Here is a 26,386-nt window from a genome sequence, read left to right as displayed (position 1 = left end):
AGTTAATATTCAAGAGGTATCATGTTGACCTTGCTGTAGTTTCCATAAAAGACCACAGTGTGCATATTTCTCACAGGTTTGTTGTGACTTGAGCACAGCTTCATCTTTCATTTATAACAACCATTTGTAATTCAAAGCCAAACATGTTATACATCATCTGTCTACTTGTTCCACGTTTTTATTTTAGGTTGGTTGTGTAACGATTGATGTTTTGAATCTAGGTAAACCTTGAATAGAAGTTTCATTGAGTAATTGATACCTAATAGAGAAAAATCTTATAATATGGCAGAAATGAGGTCATGTAGTAGTGCAAAACCAATACCGTTTAATCGTATATGAAATGCTGGAATATACGTACTATCCTTTCATATAAGGTGGACTAACGGGAAGTCTTAAAAATTAATAGCGTATTTAGAAATAGAAATGTTTTATTGCGACCATATGTAAGTATTTTATTTGATCTTTGTCAATTTACACGATATTTTCAACACTTTGAAGATGTAAGTTTTAGGGAATTACGGAAATCCGAATGTTCAATTATGGGAGATTCCGGTTAATTGACTGTGTAAAATCTTATATATTATTTTATCCCTCCTTCACCAAGAGGTCATATCAAGGCTAAAGTGATATCGGTCACTGTATAACGGTCAGTAAAGGCAGGATAACTGAGCCTATATTTAATCATTCGAGAGCCTGTCATATACAGTTACATTGTGTCGCAAAAAAGTAATGGACACAGGCCGATAAATATACACTTAAAAACGCATTAGGTCGCATTGAGTATAAATCATTAGACGGTGATTAACTGAACTGTGAAACTTTTAGAAACTACAAATGAATGGACAAACGAATTCCTTTACTGGTTACTGGTTGCTTCCATAAATATCCAAAATCCAAACCATGTCTAAAATTCTTCCATGGAGTTAACAAACAAACGACTATAGATGACGAGATAGCAGGCACTACTTTATGCTTCACCTAGGTAATTCTATTCAATAGTGGAATCTAACCTACGAGCATACGTGTGACAAATTAATTATACCTGCCAATTTCTAAGTAACGATGAACACCATCGATCATTATTGTCGATTTCATAAATCTCCTCATCTTACCCTAGGCTATTTAACACTATTGATTGCTTATTGACTAGTACTTAAGATAAGAATCTAGAAATATAAATCTAGTGCCAGACCACACACGCTGCCATACTTGTTCGCAATAAAAACTTCAGCTATAAACTCAGTGCGCCTACGCAAGTCGTTACGCTGGACGACATAGTCTAAGTCAAATGGGAACAATCATGGGTTTACTTCGTATATTTTCATCAAAAGTAGCTCCACTGTTAGTGTTTAATTGTCAAGCAATCTATTTGCCAACATTTTTGAATTCGAAGCCCTTAGTCTAGCCATCCTTAACCTAGATGTGACATACTTTGAAGACAACAGCGTTAAATCAACGGGAATCAGTTGGAACAGCTCTGAACTAACTGATCAGCATTAAATTTGCAAATCCACGGACATCCATCGCCTAAATTGAGAAAGAGAGATGAGAGCAAAAAGAACGCAAAAGTTACTACCTATCTAGTTTCTCTGGATCATGTGGATAGTATCCAATTAGTCATGATATGTTTGGTAGCATATTGTTAGCTTGTATAACTTCAATTTAAAATTGACTACATGTATAAGTACTGGTAGGCATGGAACAGAAGTTTTAAGAATTCTTAGCAAATTATAAAATTAAGACTATGGGAACAAATATAAACGATTCTTTATCCAATAACGCCCATGTCTAAGCGGAGGTTTGTAGGCGGGAACTGCAGTTTAACGGTATTAATTGGGCCAGAGTAAAATATTGTGTGCCTTGAATTAAATAATTGTGAAGTTCACTGGCACGACGAACAATTGGGACTGTTTGTCACGCAAATTCGTGTTTTAGGCACGTGATAGAATTACTAATGAGTTTAATAGACGCTATATCATAGAACAGGGCGGTTTTAGAAAAAAATAGCTAAAAACATTATATTATACTAACTAGTTTTATTGTTATATACTAACTAGTTTATTTTGACTGATTTTAATAAATAAAATCCTTATCTATGGAGTAATGAAGGCGACTCCACTGACAAGAGCGCAGCTCTTAAATAAAGAGAGAGACAAAAAAAAATAGATTTAGATGTAACAAAATTTTACCAAAAAGAAAAAAGTGCCTCGTTATAACGACTTAATTACTTGAAATAAATGAAGAATAACTTAAATAATATAACGTTATTAGGTACTTGCTAAAAATAGGTAGGTTCCTCACCTTTGATATCATTTACAGTTACACTTGGATAAAAGTCCATAAATAGGACACGGGGTGAACGCTCTCAGGACATTCCTTTAAATGCTCATAAAGTAATATTAACTTATATTTTCAGTGAGTCATGTGTTCAGGAAGCGATAAATGTATTTTCCAACATCTGCAAGATTGTTTCTCTGCAGTTAGGGTTATGTAACTAGTTTGAGAAAACGAGATTGCATCTAATAAGTCTATGCGTAGGAGGTTCGATATTGTTGAACCCTGAAAGTTTCTAAATGTCGATCATTTCGACTATATTATTTCGTTGTTATTCCAGATGTATTTAGAATCTCCTATTTTCTGATAATATGCTCAACGACTGCATAAATGGTTTGACAAAATAGTACTTAATGGGCACTTGATAATTTAACATAAACATAAACTGCCTATATCTCTATTATCTATTGATTTATGTTTAGTTGTAATTGGATTGTATTGTATTAAGCATTATCGAATTGGGCCTGGCCTGTTATGATAATGTGTGTGAATATGTAATAAATAAATAAATAAATAAATAAATAAATATATACGTCCCACTGCTGGGCACAGGCCTCCCCTCAATCAACCGGAGGGGGTATGGAGCATACTCCACCACGCTGCTCCACTGCGGGTTGGTGGAGGTGTTGATAATTTAGAAGGCGGTAAATATTGTTTTGTTGCTAAAATTCATAAAAAGTATTTGCTGCATGATTTTCCACAAGCAAAATAAAGAGTCTCTACGCAACATAGCGTAACGGAACCCTCGCAAAACGATTGAGAGACACTTGTTCAGAATTTCTTTGAACATTCCTGCTGCATTCCACGGATGGCTGTTTGGTTCTATAAGGATTCGTGTGACTTTATTTGGTGATTTATTTGAGTACGTGTTATAATTGGATGAAGTAAATGTTTGGGAAAGTATCCTCGCAAGAAAAATATTTGTCTCAAATTGTAGTGCTGCCAACGAAGGTTCATGGTGAGGATGATTATAAATAATAGATGAGATGACACGTAATTACTAAACTCGTGAAGTAAAGAAAACGTGAAGAAACTCGTTTTAGAGGTTGTGAACTTGTGACCTATCCAGTCGGTTCAGGAAATTAGTTTTTTCTCAAAGTTATCTTACAAGTGTACAGAACTAAACAAACTAATAAAATTTTGTCGAATTTCTTAATTATTTCATTAAAAATGAATTGACATTGTCCAAAAAATCGCCCATTGTTATAGGAAAAGTTAAGTTCCTTTAAAGCCCCTCTCGGTATTGTGGAAGTTTTAACGAACATATTGTAGTACGAAGTTGGCTATCGTAAGGTAATCGGATTGGAGTTGCTACCGACTTCTTTACAAAGGTAAACCTCGGTGTGACCCCATTTTCTAAATATGGAAAAGTTTTGTAAGGCTATCCGCCTGCACTGGCTGGGTAACTTTTTTATTATTATTCTTGCTATTTCTTTGGCAGGTTTGGCACAGAATAACCTTCGTTTTTGTACAGGTTCTATATTTGGACGCTGATTTCTATACGTCACGTTTCGCTTCCTCTACTCCTCTAGCCGTCGGTTTATAATTTAATTAGAACTAAACTAAATTAAAGTACTTAATGCTTATATCAACTAAAAGCCTGTAGGCGTTCGATATTTTAGATAGATGTTTTCTAGAACTTTCAGGATTGGAATTTAATCTGTACTGTAGGGAAAATTTAATTTTGCTTCTTAGAAATGATTTGATACTTTTTATGAGGCTTCTGAAGAATCGTTACTTTCAGATGAAAATGTAGATGTTAGAGAAGTTTGCCTGCGTGCCCTTTAGTGTCACTATTTAGGTACTATTTGAATTTTAATCCTTCTGGATTACCTAATATGTTCAAAGGTCCATATACCGTAAGATTGAACAATAATATATCTATTACAGTAAACTATGTCGTTCTTTGCCATTAATTATATATTCCAGTCGCCTCCAGACACATTCACATCATCAGACTCAAGATTAGCGCAAGCGGTGACAATTAAATCACTTGTACCAGTCGCCCACACATCGAGTCCTATGCGCCTTCTCTTATTCCGCAGACAAGACGCTATACGTTCGCTCGTTTCACTGGAATCAGTTAATTTTAGAATTTCCGTTCGGCCCTACTTGGTTAAAATTATGTTCAGTGTGTTTTAGAACACTTCCCAGTGCGGTTTCATATACTGTTACAATAGTTTTTTTTCTGTGCGTCCGACTAAAGTGTTTCATGTGCAATTTTCTGTTTGTCTGCAATCTATTTATTGTTCGGTGTCAAAAGGTGACTATCAATCAAGTCTATTTGTTCTTGCTGATTTTCTGAGGAAACGACCGGGGTTTTGTTTCTGTCTCTCTAAATTGTCTTAAAATACTATAGGTTAGTAGGTACCTGCGTAAACTTCGGAGGATATTTCTATTTGCTTAATAAAATCAGCTACAAACTAATCAAATGTTGACTTATTCTTATGACTGTGTTTGTAAATTTCAAAAGGTTTAGGACTTTTAGGTTGAGACATTGCAGGCTGATCACCCAATTGCACGTTAAGCAGTCGGTCCCGGCTACTATTTACCTTAGAAAGTAAGTAGTTAGTCGTTACATGAGCATTGTCAGGGGCCTGTGGCGGCTCTATAGGAACCCTAACACCAGGGTTGATCAGGTCGGTTATCGATTTCACAACCAACACGAGATAAGAAAAGAGACTTATTTTTCTTTTTTTAAAGCTAACTTAACAACTAGGTACCTCAAGGTTGGCATTCTATTTAGATTGCGATCGAGCTACGTACTGTTAAATTGACATTCAAAGATCTTGCAACATCTTACAATATTTTAGATTATAAAAATATTAATAATAACATTATGAATTTGGAATAGCCTGTAAACAAGCCACAGGAATGATCGAAAGAGATATGGAAGCAACTAAAGGAAATAAAGATAACTAAGTATCAATGACAGCAAATCTGACTACAAATATTATCGCTTATATAAGAATATGGCTCTTTGGGTAATCCAACAACACCGATAACTTATCAAAACTACTACGAACATGCATGACTAATTCAAGCTAAACTCTAATAAGATTCTACGAAGTATGTCTTAAGACCGAGTGGCAGCAGCGGTGAACGTAAATAAAAAGCGTAAACATCAAGTCCGATGACTCACGATGACGAAGTTTCCATTATCATATCACAAGCACATACGTTAGTTGCAACCCGACACTCAATACTAATTGTCGTCTTCGTTTAACGTATTTTTTTAACCCGTTCTTCATAAAAAAATAATTGCAAACGTCATCCTATCAAGGCCGCATTGAGAAGCGACCGCGCGTGACACACTTATAAAGTGCCGTGTACGTAATATTTCACTTATTTTCCTCGAACGGTTAGAACAAAGAGATTTATTTATGAAATTATTTTAGCACTTCCTAACGATCGACGCACCAGCCTGTTGATCCAAACACGTGAGCACAATACATACGTTAAAACGAGAGGATGCGAGCGTTCGACGCGAGTGTATGATCAAAATCGAATAAAAAATGATTAAAAGGAATGGTGATAATGTATTTGCGATCGCGTCGAGCCACAATCAGTGTCAGGGTGGCAAGAGCGCCGTCCCGCTCTTCCCCGCGGGCGGCGGCGGCGGCGGCGCGGGCACGCGGATCCCGCGCGCCACACCGAGAATGACGCCTCCCGACGCGCACCACAACACCAAGGAGGCGAACATCGCGCTCTCTACATACGTCGAAAAATGGAAAAACAGATATGAAGAGGCCGAAAGAAAACACAAAGCACACCTCCTCAAACAAGAAAAAGGTAAGTGTCCCACAGTTTTTATTATAAACAGTAGAGAAAGAAGAATATTTTGAAGTTTTGGGATTTTCGCAACTGCGCATGCTCGACGAACCCTAGCCGTATGCAAACCAAAACACAAGTGGAAATCTAGAAAGGCTATTCGCGAATTCGGATTATGACAGATAACCTGTTGCTCACACATTAAATATTCTTAAACTTTTATAATGTATGCACATGTGAAAGGAGTTTTCTATACTTTCGAGTACTAAAGTTAACATTTTGATTTAAAGTTGAAATATTGAGGTAGACATTAATGTCAAGTTGTCTTAAACCACAAAACCAGTTATCGAACTGCGCAATACCTACACAATAACGACTATACCTTGCATCGTTTGCTACAATGTAAGATAAAGAAATAATGCCTCGTAAAATAAATGAAATGAAAAAAGAACAGTTATGATAAAATAACGTTATTTTGGCAGTAGTATTGATTTTTTTCTTACGCAACTATGCACTTGCACATCACTATTTTTTGTTTGTTTTGGTTTTGAAATGTCAAAAGGTCAGCGCCTTTGTGTACGATTTTTATCACTTTCAATTTCTTTGTTTTTTAGAAATTCTTTCAGATATATTAAACTAAGGTACTTAATTTTGTTTGTAATTAGTTCTAACAACGGTAACGGTAAAAAAATGTTTTAAACAAAGTAGGTAAGTAAAGTTTTTTTACAAAATAAGTTCCTATCAAAGTATATTGAACAATAGGTATTGTGTGAACTTCCATACAATGGATTGTGATTGGGTTTTCATACCATACTGATTTTGTTTATTTGTTTTGTCGTGACTTTTCTGGACTACCACTAAGTTCTGTGGTTTCCTTAAATATTCAATAAACAGAATACAATACATATTTTATATAGCACGAAAACAGAAGCCATACATATTGTAAATACCTACCTTTATTAGCAAAATGAAAACTTATAATTTATTGTCTATCATGCCAGAAAGGACACAATCTCTCAGTCGTTTCCAGCATGTCCAGCCAGATTAGCAACAGAATGTCTAGGGCTAGCTACTTTTCCTCGGCTATATAGGTTGTGAAATGCTGCAGTCGTTTTAGGTGGATCAGACAATCAATAAAAAATATACCTACTTATGTAAAAAAAGACGATTCAAAGTGTAACTATGTTACCAACTAAATTGAGATATTTTTGAGTTTGAATATAAAAATATTCTTTTATGTTCAAATTCAAAAGTATTCTGCTATGTGGTACAATAAAAAAGTAAATATTATTGCCACAACATATTTGTTGACTTTGTATTAAATTAAAAATTATATTTTATTATTATTATGTATAAATATATACCTATGTAAATGTGCGGTCAATGTCCGACAAATAAGAAATAAATAATGATTGACTATGTTCGATGTTTGTACATTTTAATATTTAATTCTTATCAGAAACAACTGCAGGTTTTCCTTATGTATGTAGCTACTAAAGTAAGGAATTTTCATACTTATAATTGCTGGTTTTGGGGCATCCCATTAAAGTGCTTTTTGATTTAAAAAGTGAAAAAGATTTTTGTTTGATAATAGATAGGTATCACATAATTTTTGTTTTTATAGCACTTACACATGCTTAGGGAAACTCACAAAGACAAAATTTAAATCGTAAAAAAAAAATACAACTATGAATGAGTTAATGATGATACATAGATCGCAAGAATTTCGCATGGACAGGAGGAGAACCCGGTGGTGTAATGATTAACATGCTCGTCCCGGCTTGACAAGTGCTGTGGGGTCAAGTCGCGTCCAAGTCAGAATTTTTATAGATTTAAAATTTTCACATGGTTTTAAGGATTTGTGCCCGGTTAAAGGCAATAAAAAATGACAAAAAAAATTTTTTTTGTTACAATAAGTTCATAATAAAGGCTATATCTATTTATATCTATCTATCTAATGGCAATAGGCTCAACCTCCATTACACGGGACTTAAACATGTTTGGTGAGGAGTGGGTGTATTGTATACTATGCACCTCTGCCTACCCCTACAGGATACATGCGTGATGCAATGAGTTCTTGATTTAATCATTCAATCATTACCTGAAACTGATTACTAAGTATCGTACAATCAAATAATGATAAAATTGTGATGTGCAATGATGTTTTCTAGGTAAATTTGATTGCTCAAGCCATGTGATTGTTGATCGTAACATTATGTTTGAATGATACATACTTAATTGATAACAATATTTGGTTTTGTAATGAAGTACTATCTTTGTAAGGTACTTACATAAAATGTGTCTACAATAATTACCCATTTACATATTAGGTATTTATTTGCCAACATACAGGATGTTAGTGACGTAACGAAAACTGTGAGCATATAAAAAAAAACACTAAAACTCATGAATTTTCTGACAGTAATATCCACTTGATATTAACTCAGAATCATGGTCTGAATCAACCTCCTCAGAATTCGTTACGATACCGCCCGTCATATCTGTCTTGAATGCTAATTACGATAGCTCGCGACGATATCCCAATCGGGGTAGTCAGAGGTGGATCTATTGCAAGGTGAACTAAGTACCCACACCTCACCGAGCTTTCTGTTAGACCAACGTGATAGGTGGTGAGCCGTATCGCCGTCTATAGATATTACAGGCGTGAAATACGTCTGTGGAAAATAAGGAAACCCGACAGTGAGTTTACAGGCTCCACTATCGCTTATGAATCATTTTCGAGACGTGTGCAACTCTGTCACTTTATTTACAACTGCCATTATGAATTTCCATGAATTTATTCTGGTTATTTTCATGACGTTTCGTGAAGTAGGTATGCCTACTTATTATTTTAGAATGACTATTTTCGTGTCCATTTTTATTAAGAGTTACAATGTGAGTCGTGGTAGCCCAGTTTGTAGAACGCTTGCCTCTCAATTTCAGATCGCAGGTTCGAATCCAGCAGCTAAACCAATGATTGTCGAATTTGTATTCCAATTCATGTCTGGATCATAGAAGACCACATTTGGACCGAATTCGAACATTCTGTATTAACTGGGCATGGCGACTATAAGCACGGTCAATCGTTCCTTTGATTACTTACTTTACTCTTCTTCTATCGTATAAGTTGTGAGGTGGATTACCAACCCCATCGACCTTGGTGTTAGGGTTGATTGAGCCGCCTAAGGCCCCTGACATGGCCCATGTAACGACTACTGACTTACATCAGTAAGTAACCGGAATCAACGTCTCAACGTGCCTTCGCCGAAACACGGATCATCTTACTTTCGGACAATCAGGTGATCAGCCTGTAATCAAACTAGGGATCACAAAGTGATTCTTGTGATATGTCCCTACCGGGATTCGAACCTGGGACCTCCGGATCGTGAGCCCAACGCTCAACCACTGGACCACGGAGGCCGTTACTTTATAAAGTTTCCATTATCTACAGCACGCCGTGAACACGATGACCTCCAACGGCGGTACAACATCCTACATGAGGAGCGGAACCATCTCGACTTGGAGCTGCGAGAGAGGGAGAAAGAACTCAACAAACTACGCACTGTCTCGGAGAAGCTGTTCACTGAGTACCAACAGCTCAAACACCAGAGCGAGGTCGACGCTGGCCTTATGCAGAAGTAAGTTTATTTGTTGAATAGTGTTATTAATTAATGGTATACTTCTGAAGTACAAACTGTAACAATAGCGGAATATTGCATTGAGACAAACCTGCAAGGTTTAGCAATGCGATTCAATTGTATCCTTATGTAAAATGTTTTCAACAATAAATAAATAAAAAAAAAAAAAAAAAGTTCACTATGCTTCATAAGTTGATTATGCTATGGTATAACTGACACGGCTGCTGTTTTAGGATAAATAACGTACCTACTTACATCAGTACTATTAAAGAGAACGACCAGTTCAGTTCGATAAGTGATTATATTTCAATAACATTTTACAAGTCTCAATGCGCGGTAAGAATTAGATCTGTAAAAAGTACGCCAGCTAGTGTTGTGACGTTCATAAGCATGGTGATGTATCAGTCGATATCAGGTCGATCGATTCTTTTCTGTCTGACAGTACGAAGTAATCGGGACCAACGGCTTTAACGTACCTTCCGAACCACGGATCACCTTACTTTAATATTTTATACATATATTACTATATTTATATATTACTTGTAATGTCCTAACCAAACTAGGAATCACTAAGTGTTTTTTGTGATATTTTTTTGATTCCCTTGATTCCCTACCGGGAATCGAACCTAGGACCTTCGAATCGTGAGCCTAACCCTCGAGCACTGGACCCCGGAGGCCGTTAACGTTATCTGTCTTTTGATTAGGTAGATACTTACTTGTGGCTCATAGAGCACCCCATTAATGGTTATAAGCGTAAGGTTTTGTATAATGGAATTATATTATAAATAATGTATGTATAACTAGAAGCAATTATCGTGACCTAAAATATAAAGTGTAAGAGTAAACCAATTACCTAGCCAGTAATAATTAACTTGACACGTTGTGGTCTTAATTGTACAGAAAATAAACAAGCTTTTAATTGAAATTATGAAGGAGAAACAACAATTGGTACTTTTTAAACTTAGGTTCGTAGTCCATAGTGAGAGTTTGTATCTTTTTTTTATTATTTATGCAAACATATGTAAAAATACAAACAAAAAGTGTAACAAAAACCAGAAAGTTTTGTAGGTACGTATACCTAAGGAATCGACATATTATCAAATTACATCAAGGATAGAAAAAAAATGAATAGATAGTAGTGTTAAATAGTTTTTAAGATTTTCATACTTATTTTTTGTTTGATTTTGTTTAATGTTAAGTACTTATTATTATTATTTTTTGTATTTCTGGCTTAATTTAGTTTCTTGTTTTTGCTATACCCTCCCGGGTCCATATGTGGTACTATAATATGTATAACAACTGTTTACCATATGGTGTGCAATAAATACTTTGACTTTTGAATTAGGTAGGTTATTATAGTTATTATAATACCATTTGATATCAACTGCTCCAACCCGCATTGGAGCAGTGTGGTGGAGTATGCTCCATACCCCGTCCGGTTGATTGAGAGGCCTGTGCCCAGCAGTGGGACGTATGTAGGCTGTTTATGTATGTATGATATCAACTCAGAATCATGGCCTAAATCATCCTTCAAAGTTTTCGTTACGGTGTCACTAACATTTGATTGATTTGATTTGAAACTGAGCCGCCCCGTTTTTTCCGCTTTCCCGACTCTGTTATACATCAAGCATAAGGACTATAATATTCTATTACAACATAGTATTACAAATGTTAAGTAATCTACATAATGTATACATCAGTCGTCGATAGAAAGCAGGGTTACAAGTTACAACATTGGCTAATATATGCGCACGATTATATGCGTTTTCACCAACGATGATCTTTGCCAATTTTTTATTCTACTTCCTAGTCGTTTAGTGGTGTTGACGTTTATGTTTTTTTTTTGTTTAATTATATTATACTCTTCACGCTTTTCCCCTTTAAGGGTGAATAGAGTTTTGGATCGAGTGTAAAAAAGTGGAATTTAACAACTTTTATGTACTATCTATTAAGTGTGCTTAGATTAATTCGTTTTTCACGTTCTTTACAACGTGTTTAGTGAAATGTGTTTGAAAACGTGACATTTACCGCATTTAGGAACGGATTAAATTGAAATCAAAATGTAAGTCACTAATATTGAATGCTGAAACCAGGAAGGAAGGTCCTGCTTTATTTCTGTTGAGTTTTATATAGTTTTTTTTACAGATCATCATCACTTTTAAGAACCACGCTCTTGTCGCTGAAGCATTCTCCATTCTTGTCTATCAAAGGCTAATTGTTTGACTTGGTTACAAGACACGAAGTTCGCTTTTGCGATTTTATAGATAGCTATCCTGAAAATAAATTGAATGTACTTTATACCTAATTTGATGAACTTGTGACTTATTGGTTCTGCCAACCCTAATAGCGAAAAGTCACGCGCCCTCTAAGGCACATCATCTCCATCACTAATTTAAGAGTTACATTCTTGTCGGTGTAGCATTCGCCATGTTAATTTTTAGGGAAATATAGGGCAGTGGTTTCCCTTTTGTCTTCCGCCCCGCAGTACTCTGGCTGACGCGAGTGGGATGGCGCCCAGAGTAGTCTATTTCAAAGCTGTACTAGGACTCCAGTCCTCCGCCTCTGAATAGTACCATATCGGCAAAAAAAAAAGTCCCCAACCTGCTCAAATCCCCAATCGACTGAATCATGAGAACGCCAAAGTTCTCGAACCCCTAAAAGGCCAAAATGCCCAAAAGTGGGACGGGTTGCAGACTCAGGTGTTCCTTCCTTCATACAACATGGGGTCCTTCAAGCGAAGCGTGAAGAACTCAGTAGGCCAGTATGGTAATCGCAACCGATTCGATAAGCAAGGTAGTCAGCCTTGCTTCTCAGTTGCTACTGCAATTAGGGTTTCTCTATGCTTACCATCAGGCTTAGTCGAGCCAATGTACTTGGCTATTATAAAAGAAATGTCCCCAAATAATCCTAACCGCCAGTTTGACGTTCCAGGGTTATGCAGCAGGCTGGCGAGTGGTACAAACAGAATAAGCAACTCAAACGCCGCAGCACCGTGCTTCTCAGCGCTCTCCCCAACAAGCCCATAGATCTTGACCTGGACTGCACCGACACTGGTGAGTTTCAAATCAAATCATAACATAGCATCAGGTAGCCAGAAGTGTACAGTACACCCACTCCTTGCCAGCTATCTTCTTCTATCGTGTGGACGTGTGGACGACTATTGTGAGGACGATTACCAACCCCATCAACCCTGGTGTCAGGGTTACTGTTGAGCCCCTGTCATGACTCATCTAACGACTACTAACTTACATCAGTAAGAGTAACTGGGACCAACGGCTTAACGTGCCATCCGAAGCACGGATCATCTTACGGACAACCCGCCAGCCATGTTTAAATCCCATGTAATAGGGTGCGAGCCTGTCGCCATTCTTCTCTCTTCTATCGCATGGGTTGTGAGGTGGAATACCAACCCCATCAACTCTGGTGTCAGGGTTACTATTGAGCCGCCATAGGCTCCTTATGACTCAAGCGATGACTACTAACTTACATCAGTAAGTATTAACCAGTGGTTTGAGCGTTGGGCTCACGATCCAGAGGCCCCGGGTTCGAATCCCGGTGGGGACATATCACAAAAACCACTTTGTGATACCAAGTTTGGTTAGAACATTACAGGCTGATCACCTGTTTGTTGGAAAGTAAGATGATCCGTGTTTCGGATGACACGTTAAGCCGTTGGTCCCAGTTACTACTTACTGATATAAGTAAGTCGTTACATAAGTCAACCAACCAGCGCCCAACTGGGCACCCTCAGGCCTGTTGTCTTAAACGTTGTACCGGGTGAGAGCCTTCAGTGCTCCCCATTTGTCTGGCCAAGTAGTTAATGCCATTTGCGGCAAATCTACAATAAGTCACGTCAAAAAAAAAGAAAGGCGGTCCACGGCGATCCACCTCAGAACGTACACGATATGAAGAAGACCATCTGTTTACTATGGTACATTTCCTTGCAGCATCAGACACAAGCAGCAATGAAGAAGTGGACTTCCTTAAGCAACAGCTGAGCTCACTATCTCAACAACTAGCAGCGCTGCAGACGGAGAACAACGCCGCCAAGCTAACAGAGTTTGAAACTCACGAACAGTGCGTTGCGCTGGCGCAGGTATTGTACTTACTATACCTTTTCCTCTTATAAACAACATACATAAACAGCCTCTATACACGTCCCACAGTTGGGCACAGGCTTCCCCTCAATCAACTGGAGGGGTATGGAGCATACTCCACCACGCTGCTCCACTGCGGGGGACCAACGGCTTAATGTGTCCTCTGCACGGAATCATCTTACTTCTTCGGACAATCAAAGGAACGGCGCACAAAGTGATTTCATTAATGACCCCACTAGGAATCAAACCCGGACATCCAGATGGCGAGTCCAACGTTCTAACCACTAGACCATGAAGGTTCATAGTTTAGCACCAAAATAAAATCCCCAATCTCCATTCTTCCCAGGAACTCGAGCAAGAGAAAGAGAAATGCCAAGCACAAGAGAAGGAGTTGGAAGAGCTGCGGTCTCAGATAGAGAGGCACAATCGCGTCTCCAAGCTGCTGATGGAAGAAGTCACCGCGTTGAAAGACAACGCGGACAAGGACAGAGAGATGGCCGAGACGTGAGTGCGAAAGAGATAGATGTAGTTTTAGTAGTGTCCTAGTGAGATTGTGACGTGGATTACCAACCCCATCAACCCTGGTGTCAGGGTTATTACTGAGCCGTCATAGGCCCCAGACATGACTCATGTAACGACTACGTACTTACATCAGTAAGTAATAAACGGGACCAACGGCTTAACGTGCCTTCAGAATCACGGATTATCTTACTTTTTGGAAAATTAGGTGATCAGCATGTAATGTCCTAGCCAAACTAGGGATCGCAAAGTGATTTTTGTGATTTGTCCCCACCCGGATTCGAACCCGAGACCTCCGGATTGTGAACACTACGCTCAACCACTGGATCACGGACGCCGTTAATACATAAGATTATGCTTGTTTCCCTTTGGGGTAGGCCTCTGTTACTATGATCCTAAGAAAATAAAGAAAGATGATCCGTGCTTCGGAAGGCACGTTAAGCCGTTGGTCCCGGTTACTACTTACTGATGTAAGTAAGTAGTCGTTACATGAGTCATGTCAGGGGCCTTTGGCGGCTTAATAGTAACCCTGACACCAGGGTTGATGAGGTTGGTACTCCACCTCACAACCCACACGATAGAAGAAGACTATGATCCTGACACCACTTTAGCTTCCTCCATTCTCATCAAAGACTTCATGTATGGTCGCCGGTTTACAGTACACTAGACCTGGGCTTTCTTTAAAACATTCTGCATCTGGGTGGTTAAAATGTCCACATCGAAGCAATTCATCTAAGAAAGCAATATTGCCATTTGCAATCTGTTTGCATTGCGCACTTACTTTTGTTTAAATGTCAAATTGCAGATGACATGAATAAGAATGAATGAATGAATTGAAGATTGAATGATTGGTTTTTTTGATGGATGAATTGGAGATGTCCTTAGAAAAGGTTTATTACGGTCTGCTCTGAACAGGCGTGCGTGTATGAAGCGATTGATGAATGTGGAGGAAGCAAGAGAAGTGTGTCAGGATCGAAGCAAATGGAATTATATAGTCTCTGCTTACCCCGGTGGGAAATAGGCGTGAGTTTATGTATGTATGTATGTGAAATTACAATATTGCTTTCTTAGATGAATTGCTTCGAGGACATTTTAACCCCCCTGATTGCAGTGTGCACGCCTAGGCTCCTCCAATCCTCTTCCAATCCAACCGCGTAATCTCTTGTCAATATAGTTTTTTTTTTATTAAGATGGGTTCCCTCTTTATTCCAGTTACAAAAGCGAGGCGCTCTCAGCGAAGAAACGAGTGAAGCAGCTGAGCCACCAGAGCGCACTACTGATGGGCGAGCTGGAGATGGATGAGCGGCTAATGCTGCTTCTGGGGGAGGTGGACAGCCTTAAACTGGCGCTGGACAGTCAGGCTAGCAGACATCGCGACCAGCTCGAAGAGTTGCAGGTTGGTTTAGCATGGCCATATTAAGACTTTCTAGAATATAAGCGAATGATGCGGGGCGGAGGATGATTTAAGTATTATTGTTATTTATTTAGACAAAAAAAATGTTTGGTGTTCAGAAAACGTACAAATTACTTTCCGGATTGTTCTGAAATTACTTTTTTACCTTTGATGGGTTTGCTCTTGGCCTCAGACTTGCTCGCCCAGAAGATGCCTGTTCACTCTGGCCTTGAAAGCACTCCATAGCATTACTCTACTCTTTACTCCACTCTACTCTCATCTTTTCTTTACACTCTCTTCTCTTTCTCTTCTTTTTTTACTCTTCAGATTATACAGGGTGTTAGTGACATCGCAACAGTTACTAAGAGGGGTGATTCAGCTGATTATTCTGAGTCACGTAGAATTTTCCATTCGCAGGTGCCAAATTAAATAAAAAAAAACGTGAATTTTGCGACGGAAAATTCCACTTGATATTAACTCAGAATCATGCTCTGAATCATCCCCCTTAGTATTCGTTACGATGTCACTAACACCCTGTATTTCTCTTTCCCCTTTTACAGTTGAAACTGGCAGAGAAACATGAAGACACAGACATTCTCTTATGGGAAGAGAAGATACGTCTAGCAGAAGAAGACGCACAGAAGGCGCTAGAACGAGCAGAGAGAGCGGAGAAGAGGTTGATAGAGTTAGAGAGAGTGAAAGTGGGACAGAAGAAGAGTGGGATCATGTCCAGAATTAGTTACTTCGAGAATGGAGGCGCGGAGAAGAACGAAATCAAAGAAGAGAAGGAAATAGAAGAAGTTAAAGAGACTCTTGGTAAGTGTTATCGAATCACATAGTACTTATGAGTTTCATTCCATAAATTAATTGGCGAATTCTTTTGACTTTAACAAATCAGAGGGGTTAAAGATATAAAAGTAAGTGCGCAATGCCAACAATTGTCAAATAGCAATATTACTTTTTAGATATTATAATATATTTATTTTATTATTTATTTTTTTAAAGAACGTCTAGGGCCCTGTGCCGAGGTTTTTCTTACAGCTTCTTTTCCCGGGCTATACAGGTTGTGAGAAGCTGCAGTAGTTTTAGGCGGATGAGACGTTCGTTATGTAAAAATTGACGATTCAAAGTGTAAATATGTTACCTACTGAATAAAGACATTTTTGAATTCGAATTTGATTTTGATGAATTGCTTCGATGTGTTTAGTACAATATCAATTTATTTCCAATTCCAGCTCCAGTGTCAGCACCACCACGCTCACCATCCCCCTCCCGCACTCCCACTCCCGCCCCTATCTCCCCCACACCACCCCCACCCCCAACTCCCCCCATGGCGCCGCCCCCGCCCCCGCCGTGCCTTCCCCCGCCCCCACCACCTCCCCCGCCGCCGCCGGCCGTATTCTCCCCAGCGGGAGAAGTGGATGATATGGCGAAGTTATTGGCTGGGAAACAAGGGACCTTGAAGAAGACTAAGCAAGCCAATGGAGGTATGTTCGAAGAACATATAGTGACTAAGATTGAGAAGGGAATGTTAAGTTGGTTTGGACACGTGGAGCGGATGAAGGATAATAGGATTACGAAAGCAGTATACAAAGCGAAGGTTGGTGGTAGGGCTGGCAGAGGAAGACCTGGAAGGATGTCATCACTAATTCCAGAGCCAGGTTTTTGTCGGTGTAGCATTCTCCATTTCTGTCTACCAAAGGCCAATTCTTTCACTTCCTCTGTGAGGTGTGGGTACTTGCGATGAATGGATGTACCTATCTCTGACTACCCCAATTTGTTTATTCACACGATGAATTTTCGCCCCATCTTTCCAGGAGGAGCCATAGACGCTATAGTAGACCAAATCAAAGGTGGCAAGTTCCATCTCAAGAGTACAGACCAGAACTTCTTGGAGAAGAAGCCGAAAGAAGAGCAACCGGAAGCTGTGAAGGAAATGTTGGCCATACTGGGGACATTACGGAAGCGACGCAGCGTCACCCGGCCCAGTTTTGTTGGCAGCAGTGACGCGTGACCTAGGGCATGTATCAGGTACTTTTTATTTTTTTTACGGTCAGTTTGTTTTTAATTCTTATCGTTAATGTTCCAAATTCAAATAGAATGGGGGATTTTATTTTTATTATTTTCCTAGCTACTGGATAGATGGCGCTGAATCTGGTAGGTTACTGCAAGGCACGGCACGTTTTAATATATCTGGTTTCTTTTTATGTAATTTTGAAATCATACAACGAAATGTACTTGTTGCAATGATTAGTAATTTTAAGGAAAAAAAATAATAAGGAAAAAAATCAGTGTCTTTTTAGATTGTGAAAGAAATCAGAATATTTTTAAAAATTCCTGAGCGAATGAGAATAAGAGGAGACGTCTTTGTCTCGTGAATTTGTGAAAAATAAAGGGAATCGGAGATTACCTATAGACGCCATGTTTTTTTTTTCTATTCTTGTCATCTTGGCAATCGCTCAGTAACATAGTTGGTTAAGCGTCCTCTAACGAATTCCTGAGAACATTTCTTTTTTATTCTAAAAAATTAAATTAAACTCGCGTTTTGTTAAACAAGAAATTGTTAGGGTTTTTTAATTTTTTGATGAGAAGTTTATTATTAAATATTGTTTTATTAGTAGGTTCCTTTTTTAAAAAATCCTTGATTATTATGTATTTATTTATTATTATTAAGCCTTAAGTAACACTAGTAGAAATGCAATGTCCTGCAAAATTGCGTAAGCAAATTGACTACAGAATCAGAGTCTCACTAAGAAGAACCTTTATAGAAGGACCTTTTTTATATACTGTTGTCTCTTTCTGTTTCAGATGACGTAAAAGAAAATAAACACAACACACTCTAGATATTATTCCTGACCTAAGTTTTACATTTTTAATTTTACATTAGTATACGATATTTTCTATTTTATTAGACCGTCATATCGTGGTCTTATAGGGCAAACTAAGTAAGCGCTTTTAAAAAAAAAACACTTCAGATGTGATTTTTTCTAAAAACTTCGGTTTCCTTTAATGAGAATAAAAACTATAAGCTCAAATGTAGGAGGCAGCACTGTTGAGTGTTCCTAAATTTTGACAGCTCTTCATACTGTCCAGCTAGAATTCGTGATAAATCACCGGGCGAGAGCCTTCAGCGCTCCCCATTTGTCCGGCCAAGTAGTTAATGCCATCTGCGGCAAATCTACAATAACTCACGTCAAAAAAAAATCGTGATAAATTGCTATAAAACGTAGAGCAACGTGGAGTGAATTTCAAGGTTAGCCCAGCTGACGTCATCCGACAATAATAATTTATTGTATACGAAATGACAACAAGTTTTTAATTTACTTTGCAAGGAAATTTTGTACTTTTAGTAAAAGATTTACGTACAGTTTTAATTATTTTTATATATGTGACAAATAATAGTAATTAAATACATTAGTCGGTAATTCGCTTATTTTTTATTAATAAAATTTACGTCATCAATAGGCTAACAATGGCGGCTTGTCATAGAATTGAGCATACCTGGTCTTCTTATACCATGGTTTTCACTATAAGCCCACGATATATATTTATGTATGAAAGAGAGATCTCAAGTGTTTTGGGAACATTTTACATCAGCCTTTATATCAGGTATGAGTATAATGAATTGAATTAGTAAAATAAAGTCAATTATTTAAGAGTACAACTAAGTATAAAATTTTTCGGAAAAATATCGTTCAGAAAACATATTTTAAGAATAATAAATTTTACAATTTATGACATTTTGCATTTTATACAAAAAAAGACAGGATTGTTAGTGCCAATAAAATTTCGACTGCCATTTTGACTGTTAAAATAAAATGTTGCCATTAGGATAAAATTTATGGAAATTATTTTTACAATGGTCACAACTTTTGACGAAAATATATGTTATAGATTTTTTACGCTAGTATTTGTGACTTAATATTTTAGGGAATTGATGGCTAGATCTGAATACTCTATTTTATCGAAATAAATGTATTTTTTAGTAATTTAGTAAGGTTATCAGTAAAATTTCATAAAGAAAAATATTTACTTAAGCATTTTAAGACATCTTTTATATTTTGTATTAAAAGATAAACCACAACTATCACATCGATGCGGGATTTCATTTCTTTCTTTGTATTATAATTCTTCGAATAATTTCCCCATTTAAAGAAAGAAAGAAAAATATTTATTTCCCCACATAAAAACAAGCCAAGCCAAGTCAAGTTAAGTCAAGTCAAGTTGGTTGTCGGGCCGAGTGGTAAATACCATCCAAGGCAAAAATAAAATCATTATAGCCAAGGGACAAATCGATGTGCAAATAGTAAGCGGGTGGATCGTTGAATACCGATGGCGAATATCACTACCATAAACTAAGTACTTTATTTTATATTTGTCAACGGAATTATATGTCTAATATAATATAAACTACGGGTCGACAAGAATCCTTTGGCACTCGCATAAGTAAGTAAAATATTTATACATTGACAGGAGGGCATTACTTATTTACTTATCTCTCTCTCATGTGGGTTGAGAGACTAATAACCGACATCATCAACCGTGGTGTCAGCAACTAGAGATCACAAAGTGATTTTTGTGGTAATTCCCCACCGGTGTTCGAACCCGGGACTTCCGGACCGTGAGCTCTACGCTCAACCACTGCCACGTGCCAAATGATCCTTGTCGTTCTGTGTTATAGAATACTCTACAAAACACGTTTAAGTTTAAATATATTGTTACTATTCTCATTTTTGTATAGAAAGTATAATTTTGTATAGTGTTATCGAAGGCTTCCATACAGTTTTAGTTACCGCGGGTGCCATTTGTTGACGGAATTACCAGCATTTTATTTGTAAAGTATTATTAGTTAGTATAGTGCGTAAGAAGGTAAGTTTATACCGAATAAATTATCTATTCAATTTTGTTGTTTTATTTGGGGATACTTCTTTCGGACTCAAGTCGACTGCTCCGTCCAACTAGTTGAGACTGTGGGCCTTTGATTTATGTACGTAACATAACATAAACAGTCAACCCGATTACCTGAGAGAGTTAGGAACATACTACACCACCACACCAATTCATAGTAGCCCGGGACGAACTGCTTAATCACGAAAAAATAAAAAATAAAACGCAAAAAAAATAAAAAAAGCACGAAATCATCATACGTTATCGGACAACCAGGTGATTCATCCTGCAATGTCCTAGCCAAAGAAATGACAGTCTCCCAAAGTGATTTCCAACAGTGTCCCCATCGGGAATCAAACGCGGACTTCCAGATCGTGAGGCCAATGTTCTAACTACTGCACCACAGAGGCTGTTTTATATTCGTTGAGTTGTGAGGCAGTATGTAATACAGCTCAATTTGGCAATTAATAAAAACTCCACCAACCTTTACCATCCGCCATCCACCTGGACAGCAGACCAGCACAACATCACCACCAGCTCCATAGCTTTAGATATTAGATTAAGTCCTACATTACAATGCGCTAGAACAGGATTTTAGTGATCTTTGATTTTCACATGGTTTACAATATTATCACGGCTAACAGAGTCCATATACTGTCGAGGGAATAAAACGCACCAAACACACCAAAACGGGAACATAGCGCGAAGGGAATAAAAACACATCTATCCTCGCGCGCGTTTGACAAACAACTGACCGTCCCACCGCTAGTGACGGTAGTTTGACAAAAAAATGGAGAAAATTTTGCGTCTTACCCACGAATATTACCCAGCAAGGATTCTTTAGGCTTTAAATAAAACTAAAAATGATTGTATAAAACATAAGTACAATAACAAAATCATACTTACTTAAAAGTAGACGTTAAATAATTAAAAGCTCATCGAGTCGTAAACTTATAACCGTTAGAAAAACCTGTATAATTGCAATAAGTATTGGAAATAAATTGGCGGGAAGCGGATGAGAACTTGATTTTTGGTATTTTTCATGACGCCCTTCTTCCCAATCGCTATGTGGACTGACGACACCCGTAGTCCTGTAAAATGAAGACTTATTTAGGTATTTTATAATCGCAGTAAATAATTACAAGCGCAAAAAAAAACTTTATGATAATGATGTTTGAATGAATTTAAAAAGGTGCCTTCTGTCTTTAAACTTCAATTTAGTCGTGTCTGAGAGGGTCTATGATGTGAAACTATGAAGAATATTGAGGTCATTTATTAGTAAAACTAATCGATGTTACGCAAAAAATAAGTCAAAAAGTTTTAAGAAATAATTATAATAAAATAAGAAAAATACTCACCTCACTTCGAGGTGACAGCAATATTTTTGGGCCCGAGCTCAATCTTAATTAATAAAATACTGTACAAGTTTGGGTTACTTATAGAAAAAAAATGCAAAAACAATTTTATTAAAAATACTTTTATTTTTATTATATCTTATTTGATTTGCAATAATAATTAACGAGTGCACAAAATACTCTTTTAACATTGATTAATAAAATATAATTAATAGATATTTTTGATTTAATACATAATAATTAAATAAGTACCAAAGATAAACTAAATTGCTAAATAAAATCAGGGATTTAGTCATAACTGGGCATCGTTAACTTCGTTAAAATTTACAGCGTTACAATTTGGAATAGATTTAATGTAAGTTAACGCGCGGTTATTTTTAGTAAATAAATGGTATATAATTAACGATCAGTCCGTTAACAATTTATATTTTTAAAGCTAACTTAAAAGTTGTTCCGTTACTTAAAATATTAACTTCGTAATTAACAGTTAATAACGATCTTGTGCCCAGCTATGGATTCGGTACCTATGTCACAAAAGATCTTAAAAAAAACAACAAAATAACGGACGGATTACGAATAAAATAGAAAACAATAAATACAAATTATAATATTTCGTGACACTAGTTATATACAATTATTTTTACATAAATAAATACTTATTAAATTATACTCAATAATACAGCCGAATATGTTGGACATTAACAAATGTACGAATGTAAAAAAAAATACAAACTACCTAGATTGTTTTTTGTAAAATTATTTACAAACTAGATTTAGGTACCTAGTTACTTATAAAAAAATGATTATTTTTCTCTGCGGATAAAAATATATATTTTCACGGTGCCACTGCCAATGTTATGCAAACCTGTGGTTTCTCTGTTTGTTTGTTATGCAAGCTTGTGGTGTAGTTGTTCTTAAAAACGTAGGTAATGGCATCTTATACCATGGGTAGTGGTGCCGATTCGGACTACCAGCAACTTTATTTTAATTTGACAGGACTGAAACTAGTGCTAAAGCGAATGACGCCACTAGTTCAAGAGCTGTCACACTAAAATAATAAGGTTAAATTTGTATGCGCCAAAATATTAGGCACATTTAACAACAAAAAATAGAAGATGTCACAAAAGGTGGACTTATCTCTAGAAGAGATCTCTTGGTGTACCTAAAAAGGCGCTTACTTTCTTTAAGTGTTTTAAAATCTAACTTGATTCTTCTCTTCGACACTATTTTCAAGAGCGACATGTTAAGTTAACCCTTTTTAAAATTACTAATTGTGATTTAACTTAACTTTTTCACCTACTTTATTCTAAAGTCAAACATACTCGGCCGTTTTTTTAATGAACTGGATATATTGTGGATGGCAAATATCGAGTTGATGAAGCCGGGTCGCCCACGCCATTGCGGCGCCGGCGCCGCTACCGGCGCAGCCGATATATGTTTTAGAGGCTGTCTGTACAAGAAAAAAAATAAAAAAAATGCATTAAACTAAAAAAAAATAAAAAAAAATCTACTACAAAAATACGTACTTACAGTAAACTAAAAATAGGTGTTAACTATATTATTTGCAGTGAATTAACAAATTTTATTACTAAGTATAAGCCACATTGTGTTCCTGTAAGTATTATAATTTGCAAAATTACTATGCAGTACAAACCTGAACCAATCTAGGTGTATCTACTTAATGCTTATTTTTCAATTATTTTTGCTATCTAAACACGTAAATTTAAGTACCTACACATTTCTTTACAAATTATTATTACGTTTCTCATCGGTCATTATTTTTTTCTAGTACAATTTCTGTCAAAATAATGTTCAATGAGGGCACTTTCCACGCTACGTTCCCCAAAAAAATATAGATGGCGCTGTAGAGAGATTTGCCTTCGTTTAATCTTCCAATTTCATGGATAACAGACAATAAGCAACTTTTATCTTTGTTTTTGGGTATAAATGATGACCCTTGTTATTAAATCCAGGCACAACACATCTTCTAAGTACTTACCCATATTATTCTGATCGAAACAAAGTGAAGCAATGTAGGTGGCAACATAATTCTTTACCATATCTGATCCAAATATCAAGCAACAATTATTTTTATATACGCCGCTGCCATAACATTATATTTTTGATTAATTATGTACGGTCACGAGCATTAATATGTATACACTTTGGTACCATGTCACATTAACTTTTTTGACAAATTGAAACTGTAAGTCTCTCTAAATGTAAAATAATTGTTAGTGCGACAGAGTCCTAAAGTGGGTACATTATATTGCTCATGACTGTACTCCAAGCAATGAGAAAATAGCTAATTGCCACGTTAAATCTGTACAGCGCCATCTGTATTCTTTATTGCACGTAGCCTGGAAAATCCCTAATTACAACTACAAGTGATGCTAACTACTTAGGCACTTAAATAAAATACAAAAACTACAATACATCTACTTACTACAATACAATACTTCATACTACAAATAGTCTGCGCAGAAGTTCTCGTCTGTCCCGCCTGAGGTATAGTCACGGCGGGATGGGAAAAATAGACAAGAAGGGTTAAGGGAAGGGGGAGGGGGGGTTTTTATGTTTTTTTTTTGTTTTTCTTTTTGTTTTGGATATTATTTTTTTTTGTCTGTGTACTTATTGATTTCCGTGTGGTTTCTGTCCTGTGTTAAATGTAATGTAGGTACCTGTCTGTCTGTGTCTGTGGTGGCCGGAAGTAAATGTTTCTTTCTTTCTTTCTTAAAAGCCTGTTTTTTGACGTGTGTTATTGTAGATTTGCAAGGCGATTAGCTATAAGTACGCAGCTAATGAATATGCGCCTTTTCTAGATGAACGCGTATATTATACAAACAAGAACGGTGTGTGTATGAAATATGTCAATTGAAAAAAATAAAAAATAAATGTGTAACGAAGCTTGTGCGGATTTTATTATGTATAATTTCAATATGCTTTCCCTTGAATGTTGGTACTGACGAAGCCTGTGGTGGATTTACATTCTGTTTATTGTTATCTTATTGAAATTTGTAAAGTATATTTGTATCTGTAATGTCTTCCGATTAATGATGTCTTGCGTTGTATTTACAGTGTTATAAAATAAACTACTTTTTTTGTTGCCTATATTTCTATTAAGTATAACTATGATACGATCAGGCGCGGATCCAGTTTATATAAGCTCTATGTGGCATTTTTAGACTGTCATGTTCAAATCAAGTTAAAAAATCTACGTTTAGTTTTAAAATATACGAGCGCTTAATTTTATTTTAAGTTATACCCGTCATTTTCTTATCTGCCGAAAAGGAAAGGGACGGACCAACAAGTTAATTTTAAAACGAATGAATAACCCGGGTGAATAAAATAGGCATCTTGCTGTTATGCAATCCGCTTGTCGTGCTGTCTACTTCATTCTGTCGGGTTATTGGCCGATGTGAAATTTTTAGACGGTTGTTTTAGATTTCTGCTTAATTGATGTGTGTTACATAAATTTTATGGCTGTCGATTACCCGTCCCTTTCTTTTTCAGCGGATAAAAAAATGACAGGTATAACTTAAAATAAAATTAGATGACGTCTACAGGAATTAGCACCTTTGACATCTTTAATATGCATCAATTTGGTAAGGTCTTTGATGACCCCCAAAATAAATCGGGATCCATGCCCGGTAAAGACTGGATCTGCGCCTTAGTTACTATCTCTACCATGGTATAAAAAACCAGGTACGCTCAAAGTGACAGCTAACATTTCAAGGTCAGCCCAGCTGACGTCATCCCGCCCTGTGTTGCCATTTGTAAAAAATAAATTACCCACGACCAATGTTTTTATATTTACTATGCAAGGAAATTTTAAACTTTTAGTAAAAGATTTACTTACAGTCTGATTTTTAGTAATAGTAATTCACTTAACTTTCAATAATTTACGTCCTTGGAATGTTGGAGATAGCAATTTAATGGTAACACTTACGTCATCAAAGGGCTAGCAATGGCGGCTTGTCATAGGATTGAGCATACCTGGTTTTCTTATACCATGATCTCTACGACATCTACGTTCATGTCTACAACGTCTACCATTCTGTCTACGATTCTTACGATGAGAACTCCCGGAGTTTCTCGACGACTGTCTTCTTGTTTCGTAGGAGCCACTCGATGTTCACGTGCGCTGCTTCTATGCCCTGGGTGACCGTCAGTTTGGAGTCCTCCAGGTGATGGTTGTACTTCTCTTTCCAGGCTAGGAACTGAAAAAAAAAACAAATCATCGATTAAAATACATCTTAGGACAGATGCTCTCTAGAATCTAATCGCAATCTTACTTATCCCCTCATCAGCGCAACGACTCATTCACTGGCTCATTTTTGTAATCAGTCTCTTAATCTTTACTTAACCCAGTAGTACTGTTTACTTAAGTAA

At 36.9% G+C, this 26,386-nt stretch overlaps 2 protein-coding genes across 5 annotated transcripts in view; one reads left to right on the top strand and one right to left on the bottom strand.

Moving 5' to 3' along the window:
• The first annotated feature begins 4,367 nt into the window (after positions 1 to 4,367).
• On the top strand, positions 4,368 to 20,653 carry LOC126377053 (shootin-1). Of its 3 annotated transcripts, none has more exons than XM_050024680.1 (11): positions 4,368 to 4,597; positions 5,733 to 6,126; positions 9,557 to 9,743; positions 12,675 to 12,796; positions 13,691 to 13,839; positions 14,187 to 14,344; positions 15,572 to 15,755; positions 16,313 to 16,568; positions 16,988 to 17,239; positions 17,570 to 17,783; positions 18,561 to 20,653. In XM_050024680.1, exons 2-10 carry the CDS (start codon positions 5,850 to 5,852, stop codon positions 17,764 to 17,766), a joined length of 1,782 nt encoding a protein of 593 aa, XP_049880637.1. In that variant the 5' UTR covers positions 4,368 to 4,597; positions 5,733 to 5,849; the 3' UTR covers positions 17,767 to 17,783; positions 18,561 to 20,653. The 3 variants fall into 3 exon arrangements, with proteins under 3 accessions (XP_049880637.1, XP_049880638.1, XP_049880636.1); XM_050024681.1 differs by lacking the exon at positions 4,368 to 4,597 and adding an exon at positions 5,199 to 5,663; XM_050024679.1 differs by lacking the exon at positions 4,368 to 4,597 and having other exon boundaries at positions 5,199 to 6,126.
• Positions 20,654 to 24,944: 4,291 nt separating this feature from the next.
• LOC126377008 (aminopeptidase N-like) overlaps positions 24,945 to 26,386 on the bottom strand; it is a 63,883-nt gene continuing 62,441 nt past the window's right edge. For both annotated transcript variants that reach the window (XM_050024590.1, XM_050024591.1), the window contains exon 20: positions 24,945 to 26,214. In XM_050024590.1, the coding sequence (XP_049880547.1) occupies positions 26,065 to 26,214 (150 nt within the window). In that variant the 3' untranslated portion in view covers positions 24,945 to 26,064. The remainder of the gene's footprint in view (positions 26,215 to 26,386) is intronic.

The sequence above is a fragment of the Pectinophora gossypiella genome, chromosome 22 (genome assembly GCF_024362695.1).
Source record: "Pectinophora gossypiella chromosome 22, ilPecGoss1.1, whole genome shotgun sequence".
In the NCBI taxonomy this organism is placed as follows: Eukaryota; Metazoa; Arthropoda; class Insecta; order Lepidoptera; family Gelechiidae; genus Pectinophora; species Pectinophora gossypiella.
This window is presented reverse-complemented; position numbering and strand designations above follow the sequence as displayed.

Bases quoted from the DNA above. Each gene is read 5' to 3' on its own strand.
- LOC126377053 (XM_050024680.1), top strand. From the start codon at position 5,850: ATGATTAAAAGGAATGGTGATAATGTATTTGCGATCGCGTCGAGCCAC. The intron at 12,797-13,690 runs GTGAGTTTCAAA...ATTTCCTTGCAG, and splicing joins CCTGGACTGCACCGACACTG to CATCAGACACAAGCAGCAAT. The intron at 15,756-16,312 runs GTTGGTTTAGCA...CCCCTTTTACAG, and splicing joins ACCAGCTCGAAGAGTTGCAG to TTGAAACTGGCAGAGAAACA.